Source organism: Chiroxiphia lanceolata, chromosome 10 (assembly GCF_009829145.1).
Source record: "Chiroxiphia lanceolata isolate bChiLan1 chromosome 10, bChiLan1.pri, whole genome shotgun sequence".
Classification (NCBI taxonomy): domain Eukaryota; kingdom Metazoa; phylum Chordata; class Aves; order Passeriformes; family Pipridae; genus Chiroxiphia; species Chiroxiphia lanceolata.
Window position 1 is genome coordinate 6,088,007 of NC_045646.1, and position 12,898 is coordinate 6,100,904.

The window sequence follows — 12,898 nt, forward strand, 5'->3', positions numbered from 1 at the left end:
TGGAGTTTGTATTTTCATGAGTGACCAATATAATCACTCATTTCCTGAAATGCTTTACAAGACTGATTCCTTCTAAGAAAAAAAAAAAAAACAAACAGGAGTGACTTAAACAATTTTAAATAAATTCCTGTAGCTAATGAGGGAAAATTCTCACCAGAATCAGCATCACTTATAACCACTAGAAAAAAAAAAAAAAAAAAGGGATTTTATCACAGCTGATGGATTTTGAGTGAAAACTGCATAAAATTATGTGTCAGACTGCACTCTCAAGTTCTTTGCTATTACAGGTATTGCTGATGAGAAGTTGGGGTAGGGCAATTGTTCATGTGCTTGTACTTAAGCAAACAACTTTGTTTCTGTGCAAGGAGCACCCTCAGTAGTGTGTGGTTGTCAGTGTAGCCTGAACTTTGTCTTCTCTTTGCAGGCAGAGCTGGTTGATGTGCAGTATGGCACCATGGAAGACCTGCTCCGGATTGAAGCCATTACAAACGTGACCAAAAAAATTGCACTTTTGAAGCTAGGACAATCACCTTTGCTTTATAAGGTTAGTCAGAACCTAGTTACACATTAGCTGAATTATTCACTTGTTTGGTTTTTTTGGTGTTGGTTTTTTTTTTCAGTTCTAAAATATCGAAACAAAGACTTTCCCATTCTATCCCAGTAAGTCAGGACATGGCATTCCCATTCTTCCTTAATACACATTCTTCCTTAGTACTCACCACGTCACTCTGCAGTGCCTTTTATGTGTTACAGTTATTTATTTTGCTGCATATCTTGCAGTGCCCCAGTAGTATGTCATATTTTTCCTGGGTGTACTGTGAGCCTTTTGGCAAACAAAGAAATCCCTGAAAGAAATAATAAAGCATGAGAGAACAAAAAAAAGACAACTGATATCAGGAGTAGTTGGATTTGTGTCTCCTAAAAATGTACATAGAACAGTGCACTGAAATCTTTTTTTTCTGCATAATTGCACATAGTACTTGGTTTGATGGCTGTAGTTGTGTGTAGTCTGGCTCAGCATATTGTGAGAGGAGGCAGAGCACAGTCTATGCTCACCTGAGCTCAGGCTTCTGTGGGTCTTCCCAGCCCTGCTGGGCTGTGTCCAACATCCAGCACTTGGATGTGCTGCTGCCAGCGCTCGGATTGCAAGGTAATCACCGGTAGCATACACTGTGGGAGGACTGACACTAGTGTTTGTGGATTTAAGAAATGACATTGTAACTTGGTTTCATCATGGCATTTTGCAGCCTTGCTGTGTGCAGAATTTGCCTTTGCCACCGTGTTCTTCTTCCACTCCCTGCTTTCTCCTTCTTTGGTTGAGATTATGTGTGGGGAGGGCTGCACATGGATACGTGTCTGTCCACCTTCTCCTCCAACTCAAGTGCTGGCAGAAAGCACAGAGCAGGAGCTCACTGATCCATTTGCACATTAAATGTAATAGAGTCAACATATAAACCACATTTAAACTCTAAATGCCCAGTAACTGCCTTCTGTTGCAAATAATTTATAGGCAAAAATGCTGGTTTGACGTTCAGAAAGTACACTGAACCAATAAATACTTAAACAATTAATTCCCAAATTAACAAATGCAATTATAAAAGAGTAGTGACTCCAGATCTTGCCATTAAAAGGATCAGGGTCTGCTCTATTGGCCACAGAAAGTACAGTCAGGATTACAACACGGGTTCAGAAAAGAACCACTTACCATTTTTTCTATAGGAATAAGATTTGTCTCAATAAAAATGCCATTTTCAACTGAGTAGCTTTAGCTGTTTATTTAAATTATTTAGATGCAATTTAATTACGCCCGTGAAAGGTCAGTTGTCATTGCTGGAACTTGGCTGTTGCGCATCGTTTCCACCAACAGATCTGATGCTGCATTTCACCACTGATAAAAACAATGAAATAGCAATCAGGGCTCATAAAGTAGGGATTTGATAAAGATGTAAAGTTTGCTGTAACAGCACTGTCTCTGAGATGGGTTTTTTTACCCGTTTGTGTTCCTGTGAGTATGCACTATGTCTGAATTAGGAAAGTGTACAGCCTGAAGGAGGAGGGGGAAAGCAAATGGTACTGAGAACAAGGCACATCTCAGGAGCTTTTTGTGTGGGTTGGCTGTAGCCTGGTCCCAAATATGTGCTATTTGGTGGCTGAGGTGCATTAGCTACATTTCTGATACTCAACTGCTGCTCCAGAAGAATCCATTTTGCACGTCCAGGGTCTGTTACACAGTATGAACCAAAGTGTGGTGTGATCAGGAGGCTGACTTTGAATGCACACTCAGGATCTGAGCTAAAAATACACTCCCAAAGCCTTCTTTCTGTGTTCCCCTCATGCAGGTAGGAAGTTTGCCCTTTTTTTTGAGGCTGTAAACTATCCTTCTTTAGAATATAAATTGTCTCTCTTTGGCAGTGAAATAATGTGAGTTTTACTTTTCTCATAAGAGAAGATGTAGAAAGATTATCAGAAATAGGTTCTCCTTTTATAAGAAATATTTGAAGTGAAAGATTACCTTAAACAGCAAGTCCTGCTGGTTTAAACAGGCCCAGTATCTCACCACTAAATCCACTTTTTGTATCTTTTTTCCACCCTAATGTTTATGTTTCTGCACTTATTGAGTCTCACATTTCTGTTTCAGCAGATACTTTCCTCTCCCTATATTTTCCTTATCTCTGTCTTCCATGTGCTTGGTTTTGCATCACATTAAAACAGAACACTAGTTCATAAGAGAGCTGTGGCTATATATACATATATATTTGCTGCTTTTCTTTCTCATTTCTGTATTTAACTTGTATTTTTCATGTTTTAATGTTCTTTAATTTCTCATTATTATTACTTTGTAATACACAAATATCTCACTCTGGATTTGAGTTTTATTTTTATAGACCCTGCACCAAGGTTTAATCTTCATAACAGAGTTTCTAATTACGTCTCTATTTTTCAGCTTGCATTTTCCCTTTTGTGGGTATACTTTTTCTCTCTTTCTCTCTCTCTTTACTGCCATCAACAACTGCTGTTCTTAATGTGTTTTTTCTATTTCCCCCTTTTGTGTATTTAGTTTGCCTTTTTTTTTTTTTCATCTTGACTACTCTTTGTTCTCTCCATACTGAGTCCATTGAAAAAGACCTGAAAGAAATAACAAACTGCTGCTGGCAGAAAAATCACCATGAAAACTGAACAACATTTCTTTAGTCTTTTTATCACATTAACAGAAAGGATGTGCTGGTAGAAAAGAGCTTCATGTGCAAGGGGATAATTTATGGACATAAGCACAAGTGATGGAAATTTGAATATTTGGAAGAATAATGGTATTAATGACAATGTTTTTGCAGTAGAGGTTTAGTATGTGGAGATTGGATAGGGTACAAAATTTGGGGAAGGATTAAGATTGAAGATAATTTGGAGCTTCTACTTTGTCTTTCAGACTGGGCCCATCTCTCATATCTTCAGACACATTGAAGACAACAGACAGAGTTCAGAGCTTGGAGTAATTTGAAATTGGAATATACAGGGAATTTGGAATATGCAGAAAAGCCTAAATTTAATGTGCCGTTAGAATATGCAGTTTAGTCTTTAACATGAGTAATTCTGATTAAATTTTGTAAGGTTCATAAATTTAAGCTGCTTTGTGAGAACAAGATTTTCAGGAATCTGACCTGGGGTAATTTTTGTAATTGGATATGATTTTCAGATTTCATTGGGAGTGTTGATTTTCAGATTTCATTGGGAGTGTTGTATTTCTGTTCCACTGAAACAGAACTTAGTGTCTGTTCAGGGCAAGAGGGGCAGGAATGACGGCCATGGGCACATGTCCAGAGGATTGGCAGAGCCATTCTCAATCCCTTGGCAGACAGATCTCGATCCCTTAAACCAGATCTTTGCAAACAAACAAGATGTTACTACAGCCACATCATAAATTACAGCTATAAAGAGAAATAACATGGATCTTACCTTGATAGCAGGGTATCAACAAGAGCATTGACTCTAGGGTGGGAAAAAGAACCCACAAAAAACCAAAACAACAACCAAATAGTTTACATTGCTGTGATAAAATGAATAGATAAAAAAAGGATGTGTATTTATATATATAAATCAGACTGGAGGTTTGGGAAAGGGGTTTTACCATTGTTAGGACACCACTAAGATCAGTTAGGGAGCAAGACTCTTTTATAAAATTAATATAAAAGTGAAGAAAATAATGGTAGAAATGCTTCAAGGGCTGGAGCATTTTTAGTATGGCAAAGGCAGAATCATTTTCAAATGCAACCAAAATGTTTAGGAATTTGCTGCTCCCAGCACCTGGAGTGACAGCTTCCTATTGCAACATGAATCGAGCCAGCGGACTGAGCAGGGAAGCACAGAGGGAGTCCTCATGTGACACATTAACTTGGCATAGCCGTGGTCTAGTCATTTTGGACTCATTAGCCCAAATTATTCACAGTGCTGAAAAACTGACAGAAGGAAAAAATGTAAACTGCTGTGACAACTCCCAAAGGGATCTTGTGGCTTAGTCTGAGACAACACATAAGAGCTGGGTTGTTTCTGAATTAAGAGGGAGCTGCATGAAGGAAGAGGAAAAACTTCCTTAAGGAGGGAGCTGAAGTGAGACAAATGAAGAACAGAAGCAAAGCACAACTTCTGGAGTGAACTGCCATAGAAAGAAGTAGAATCCTTGCTTTCTCACACCTTGAGATTGAAAGTGACCTGTTCCTGATGTTCTGGCTAGGAGGAAAATTCATGTGTCAGTGGAACTCAGGTTGTTGGGATCACTGGTGAGGTTGAGTGCACAGTCACAGGAGGTCAGGGCAGACCACTGATGTCCTTGAACCAGAAGGATCTATAAACGTGGGGAAAGATGATGAAGTTTGTTACCAGTGATTAAGCAAATCACTCCTGTGATGTAGAACACCTTCTTGAGAAAGAGCACCTTGAGTTGCCCACTGTATTTGTAGAGAACATATTCTAATAGTATAGAAAATGTGTGGTGACAGAAAGATTGACAAAACCACCTCACTAGCACCCAGCTCCTCTGCTTTAAAGCTGCTCTGTCTCAGCACTGTGAGCACATAGGAGAAACCAGAGGAGGCTTTTTAAGAGAGAACTGCACAGTGGTTTCAATATCCAGCCTCTGGAAATACCATTAACAGATTTATTTTTTGAAAAATGTTGTGAGTCTTGATCATGATTTAATCTTTAGGGGTTGCAATTCATGAAAAAGCCATAATTTTTGTCCTAAATTAACTTTTAATAGAGTAACAAAAGCCCTGAAGGCCAAACCACTTCATCTTTAATATGTTCACATATTAACATTTTTTCCACATCCATTAAATGAAGATGTTGTTCTACCATGTAAATATCTATATTTATTTTAATAATTTACTGCCTGCATAAATATTCATAAAATTGCTTTTTAACTGTCATAAAGTTTAGGAATGTGGATGCTTGGATGTTTATGCAGAGGTTATTGGCAGGCTCTTGCGGATAAGGATTTGCTAAGTGGAAAATATTAAAGATTCCCAGAATAAAGGCAATTTGCAAAAAGGCTTCAATTTAATAACTGTGTTAGTTTTAAATAAGTTTACTTTGGAAAAAGTAATTTCATTTTTCTACTGTCTACATTTTTTATTTCTTTCTCTCGAGTACTTTTTATGGCTAGCACATGTAATTCTGAAGATTACAATTCACATTGTAAATCTCCATTTAACTGGGACTCTCTTTCCTTCCATCCCTACCTCCCTCCCTATATATACACACAAATATACGTGTATATGCATTTATTTACACATGCATACGTATATATACAGTGTGTGCATATAAATATACATATAAAACTGTATGAAAAAACTCAAACATTTTTTAGGGAACATAAACACTTTATATGCATTTCATTAATAAGGACACTGGGGGCTTAGTTGTTTTTTTTTGGTTGGCTTTTTTTGTATGATGGAATTTTTTCCAAGGCTCCTAAATTCTTTATATACCCATTTCCCATATGAGTGCTGTGGGACTTTTAATTATATTATATCCTTTCCTAAACCCCTTCTTGAAAATTCAAGCCATAGATATAGGTAATATAAATAAAAATTATAGAATCATTTAAAACTATATTTGGAGATCTGGATCTGAAGGGATCATCTAGTAACATCCACTGGAATATCATTCTCAGGTTTTCTCTAATTTATCATCCTCTTAAAATCTCATCTTTATTCCCAAAATCTTGAGAGCTCCTCATAATAATCCAAACTGAATTCAAGTTGATTCATTCAAATTATTGAAGCAGATTTTACTAATTAGAAAAATGATATTTCTACAAAATATACTAGTTCTTACCTAGTTGTTTTGTGGTCCTTTTTCCTTAGCCTTTGTCTCCCCTGAGTTTTTCAGAGATTCTCTTCTTCAAGTTAGTTGGTTTTATGCTTTATCCTTTTTTTTTCTTCCCTCAAAGATTAGATTGAGTGTACTTATGTTATTAACCTTCCCCTTCCTCAAACAGCCTGTTTAATCTTTTGGATATTATACAGTCTAAGGAATGGTCCCTTTTCATTTCTTCTATACTGCCTATGTAAAAAAATTCTGCCAAGGCCTTCAAAAAACTTCCTGCACAATAGTCTGTACTAAAAATCTGTTTATGTAATTGAGGTTTCACACTGATCAGTCCTGTGTTTTGAATGATTATTTTAGTCATCTGTTTACCTCTTCCTGATTTCATGATTCATGGAACGATATACAAAATACCTTACTCTTTAGTGATTACTGAGAACTGTTATGTTTGTTTTGAAGAAAGACCATTGGCCTGCCTTCATCTGAAAAAGTGAGAAATATAAGAGAGTTAAAAAACCAAGTCTATCTGCGCAGGTTTATCACTTAGTGCTTCATCCTAAAGTCATATTCAAAGGGGTTTTTTTGCAAAACTGAGTTTAAAACATAGCTAAAAATAAGTAAATAAAAATTAAAAGTATCAACCGTGATACATCTTCCCCTCTGTGTGAGATACTTCGGGAAAGAAAATCAAGAAATCATAGTGACTTGAGAAATCTGTGATTGATGACTAAAAAAGCATTGAAATGGAAAACCACAAACAGTGGCTTTGTACTCCTGTTTGGAACCAACACTGAGCTCTAGTGTTCAGTTCCTAGAAGGCTGTTGCTGCCCAGAATAATTTTTAGCTGAGCATGTCAGTTTTCCTCCTACTTCATCCAACATTTGAAGGATGATCTACTGTGACCTGTACAAGCTAAAAGTGAAACAGTGCCTGTGCTCTTATAAATCCAATCTGTATCTGTCCAGATGAGTATGAAATAGTTGACAAAAATTTGCTCTCTTATCCCCTTAGTCAAGTGCACTGCAGTAAATTAAAGAGGGAGTTCTCACTCTACTTTTTACAGTACAAATGGGAGAAAGTAATTTGCTCTTGTAAGCACTAAGAAGAATATGTAAGGGGTGGGGTAGGAGAAGAGCAATTGATGTCTGGAAGGAAGCATAATTATAGCACAACTTGTCAATATTCTCAAGTAATTAACATTTTGGTTGCATCAGTAAGAGGACTTCTGGTTATTACTCATTTCCTTTTTGCTTACAAACCCTTGGATTTGTTTGTATGGAAGGAGAAATGTGCTATTAGCAGAGTAAACGAGGGGATATGTAAGTTAATGAGCAAAAGTAGGCATCGATTATCTGCATTTCTGATGCCACAAAATTTTCCTGAATGTTTTGAGAAACCATTTCTGTTTTGCAGGTTTACTTGTGTTCCCATCTGCAGTTCCTAATCTCTCTTTCTCTTCTGAATTGATACAGAAATTTCTGAAGTTCTGCTGCTGAATCAAACACTGAATTCTTACCAGTTTGACTCGGTACATAGTCCTGTTATCTTCAGTGATCCTGAACGCTTAATTTTCTCTTGGGAAAATTATTCTGAATACTCACATACTCAACTGGGTGTTTAATTGCACATTCACTACAGATATTGAATGTATCCTTTGAAAAATCAGCTCAGCTCCCATAATGAATTGCTATTTCCTGAGGGAAAGGGGTGACCAGTGTTACAGGAGGTTCTCCTCCTTTTAGTGCAATAGGCTTAAATTGAGTGAGACAGTTAAGTGGCTTCCATTCAAACATGGACAATGGTTGACTCATAAAGAATTCATTCTGGGGTCTTCTGAAGCTCTTGTCAGATTTTAGAGGTGTGAAACCCAAGCATAATTTTCTATTTTATCAAGCCCTTAAAAATGAGCAGTAAATGCAGTCATCCAATTTGCTGTCTGAGTGCTATGTCGTGATAAATGGTGCAAAGTCAAGTGAAATGGCTTTGCTGTGAGGCATCTGTTCTCAAGCAGAGCTGAGCAAAGATATCCATTGCTTCAATTTGTACCTTCAAGCCCTAAATCCACACAGCTGATCAGCTACTTGTGTGCAGGGCAATGGGAAAGACTTACGAGTTAGTTGGTCTTTCCTTCATAAAATCTAAGCCTTTAAAATTTACTCTTCCTGCAGATGCACTGGTCACATTTCTGCTAGTGGTCTTGACACTTTTTTTTGTTGCTTATATAGGGAATTACAGGCATTTTCTTCCACCCAGGGTGCTAACTGAGCTCGTCTTTTGCATTAGTTGAGCTTGGATTTCACAAAACACCCATTGACAGACAAATTATCTGGGCCTTTTTCCAGCTCATGTGTTTCCAGCACATGCTGTCTGATTTCAAAAACAGCTGAGAAAGGGAAAAAGAAAATGGAAGATCCAGGAGCTTTGAGTAGAGATGAGTGAATATATAAAATCTCATCCTGCCAGAACAGGTCTACCTGAGTGTTGGTTCTTTGAAAGTGTCAAAGACACTTGACTTGGTGAAGCAATGCCAGTGATCCTCAGAACTGCTCACTCAAAGAGCTCTGCAAAGGAGAGGTACAGACCAGCACTGCACATGCTGCTTATTTGGTATTTTTTGAAAAACTAGGCAGAGGAAAAGGTCATCTGTCTTCAGGCAACAAGTTTTTTTTTGTCTTCCCCTCATTCAGTAGCGGGTTAGAATTGTATGGTATGTTCTATATTAGTTACTGGTTTATCATTTTATTAAAAAGAACTTATGACTATTCTCTGGCATTTTATGCTGTCTTAGGTCTTTTCTCCTCATTTCAGAGTACTTACATTATAATAATCAGTTTATTTACGTATCTGGGAACTGATTTGAAAAGTATCAAAAGTCATTACTCTTGAACAAAGTATTTATATAAACCTTTATTTAGGAGATTATAGAAGTAAATGGTTCTGTTCCTAGAATCAAAAGTTTTTTTGATAAACCAGGATGTCACAGATTGCTCACTGAAGAATTATTTTCATGCCCTGTGGCTCATTTTAGTCATCTGCCCTTTAAAATGCAGCTAAGTTAAAATGCAGTTAAGAAAAAAAATGGTTCAGTAACCTGGTGGGTTCTCTGAATAGAAATAGCTTTGTAGCTGGTCCTACTTTATGCAAGATCCAGACTTTGGTTTGATTTCCACTGGTTCTGCATTGCTTTACACACTCGTCTGTGAGAATTTATTGACAAAATCATCACTTCTGATTTATGTGTGAAACTGAGTTCTGCCCTTTCAAATACACCTGCAGTTTGCCGTGTGATCAGAGCTTTGAGTAAAAATGTGTCCTTGCAGAGTGCTGAGAGACAACCTTTTCATTTCCATCCATGGAACTAGAGTTTTATACTTGACGTTCTGTAGCCTATGGAAGCTTTTTCTCATTTTCCTTTGGGTTGTATGAATTGTTCTTTTGAGATCCTCTGTAGCTGCATTTTGCGGAGCATGGATGGTTAAAATATGTAACTGCTTGTCTTCCCTGGAGAGGGAAGAGGTGGCTTTTGGCATTACATCTTTTAATTTTCTCTTTGTTTACATTATGCTGAGGAAGCCATAGAACAGCAAAGTCAAAATTTCATTCTTAGCAATTTGGGCCTCTTGATGCCTGTGCATGAATTTGAAAAGAAAAACACCAAGTCCATCATTACAAATATAATTGGCACCATCTTTGCAAGTACAGCAATAACTACTTGGAATATTTTGTTTCGATTGCCAAAACATTAAACTAACCTTCTGTGCAGAAGGCAATTCTTCCACAGTGAACATATTTTCTCTTAACAGGAGAAGATTGTGCATTTCAAAATGAGAACTCAGGAATTCTAATTTTCTCTTTAGGTCTGAGTGAATAATTCACAAACAACAACACGGGCAACAAAGTTACAATTGTCTTGTTTTCTCTAGATCTAAGTAAATGGCAACTTACTTTAATTTATATGTTATCCTACCACATGCTTATGTTTTTAATTCAGTTTGGTTCTTGTGTTTGGTTTTGGGGGTTTTTCTTTGTGATTTTTTGTTTGTTTGGTTTTAGTATTGATTTTATTCTAAGTAATTTGCTGAGAGCAATTAATTCCCTGTATTTGAGGTTGGAGTTGTGATCATTCAACATGATTGATTGTTTTGATTTTTCTTTTTTTTTAAAGCACTGACTTGGATGCTTTTTGATACATATACACAATGAAGGTTGTTGCAAACAAAAAGATTCCTGAACTTCCTTATGTTCATTGGGAGAGAAGACAAAAGTTGCATGATCATAGTCACTGGAACCTTAAGTTAAAAGTGTTTGGGGCTACTTTCTTTGATTGGCTTAGGATGTCATATAGTAACTAGTACCGTTTTTCATTATTTTTTTCAAATTTCACATCACTTGTACATTTTAGATTTCTCTAAAAACCAGGTTTTTCATCAGGTAAAAAACCCTCAACCAAACAAACCCAAACCTTCACACAGCTGCTGCTGATAGCCTTGTAATTGTAAATAATCATAGTATGTGCATGGGCTGAGATTTGTCAGTGCAGCCCCATTATTTCTAGATACAGGTAATATTTTAGAGATAGGACAGAGTGTTTGCATTTTGTGAAGGCTGGAGGAGTGCCTGCACTGACAGCTGAACTGTTATTTATGTTTTTCCACTGTAAGTTATTATGCAGGCATCATAAGAACTCTTACCACACAGCCTCAGAAGTGACCTTGAGGTGACCTAGAGAGACCTCCCTTTCAGTAAGATGGAAGCATATTTTTCACTTCTGAGTCAGTCTTGGTTTTCCTGGGAGTGGGAACTGACTGTATGGCCTTTTATATCAGTATTCAGTTTTATGTGATGGTTTTATGAAATAAAATGTCCACTGGGGAACTGACCTGACAACTCATTTCAGTCAGGCCTCCTACTGTTGTAATCTCAGAGGAAATATGATAACATTTAATCCACTTAACCACCTGACCATGTCCCATTCCTGTTTATCATATTATAGAGAATAAGAAAAAAAGGCACATCCACATCTGCTGGTTCAGGCTGTTCTTGGATTCTAGCTTTAAGAAATCTTTATGGCAGATTAGAAATTAATTAGTCCGGAGCATCTGAGTGTGCAGAAATTACTGTCTCTCAATACCCACGTGTTCCATCTTAATTTTGAATTCCCTCCTAGCATTGCAGTTGATCAAGTAAATGTGTGATAGGCTAGATCTGCTGTTTCCAGTATCAGATAAATGTGGAGGCTTAAGCAGGTTTTATGGGCTCTTCTTGTGTCTGGCAGTGTAAGTTGTCTCCGTGGAAAGGTGATGCAGATGTACCTTAAAAATGAGATACAAGGAAGACATTTGGAGTGCATTAAGGAGGGGTGTGACCCAGTCTCCTATTCCTACCTAGGAACAGTATGTAGCAGCAGTCCCATTCAAAGCACTGTGTATTTATCTTTCTTGTTTTGAAATACCTAAGAGGAGGATAAGTGTCCTATTTGCATGGTGCTTCACGCTTGACAAAGCATCTTTAAAAGATGACTTTTGCCCAATCAACCAAAGTGGGGTTGGAATTGTGTTACAGAGTGTGATAAAAGTACAGAAATTTTCACTGCAGAGTATTTGATTTGCATTTTGTTTCTTTTCAGTGTCATGCAATTAATCGGAAAATAACTATTTAGGAAAGGGTAAGATTTTAGTATTGAAAAAAATGCATCTAAAACTCTCATACACAAATTTATTTTGCTGTGACATTTGTACATACCATATAAACTGTTTACAAATGCCTTTTTTTTTTCATTTTCATTTTTGCATATTTTTTTTTCTGGAAAACTTGAACTTTTTGGAAGTGTAAAATGAGTCTTACGAATTATTTTTTTTAATAAATTCTTAATTTAAATTCTAATTTATTCATTTATATTGTGTTTGCAAGTAGACTTGACTGGGATGAATTTTGATGTGAGTACCATACAGATTAACTGAAAGTTGCAAGGACAAAATCTGACATTGTCACTCAACATGCTTTATTTTCTTTGAAGGTGTAGTCATTTCAGGGCATACAGAATATTCAGAAAATAAGATTTGCTTCTGACCTGCCAACAGTGCAGAATTGTTCAATACTTTGTTGATAGCAGTGGCAACAGGCAAAGAGTAGCTTAAATTGCCTATTTCTCCCTTTTTCTGTTCAGCAAGCAAACAGAATAAAACTTTACAGTACATTATTTAATTTTGGAAAAAATTCTGTTTAAGTGAAAAAATTACCTTGATTGTTAATATGACAACATTTATTTCTCAGTAAAAAGATAAGCTTGATACAGGAAGATTTCTAATATTCTGCTCTTGCTCCAGAAGAATATAGAAACACCACCTGTCGTGGTTTGAGATTCCCAAAATCCAATTCCCTAGTCTAAACCCCCTCCTACATCTCAACCTGGTTTAAGATGTGTTTTCCAATCACACGGACTCAAAATGGGGGAAAGGGCATATATTACAATGACTATACAAATAAATATTATAATACATTATACACACGATCTCAACTATCTCTACCATGACATAAGTGTTTACAATGGATCAGATCTCTTCTCCCCTCCAAATA

The 12,898-nt window shown here is 36.7% G+C and overlaps 1 protein-coding gene across 1 annotated transcript in view; it reads left to right on the forward strand.

Moving 5' to 3' along the window:
- NAALADL2 (N-acetylated alpha-linked acidic dipeptidase like 2) overlaps positions 1-12,898 on the forward strand; it is a 470,164-nt gene that overhangs the window by 293,100 nt on the left and 164,166 nt on the right. The window contains 1 exon segment of the mRNA XM_032698178.1: positions 425-544. Coding sequence (XP_032554069.1) covers positions 425-544 — 120 coding nt within the window.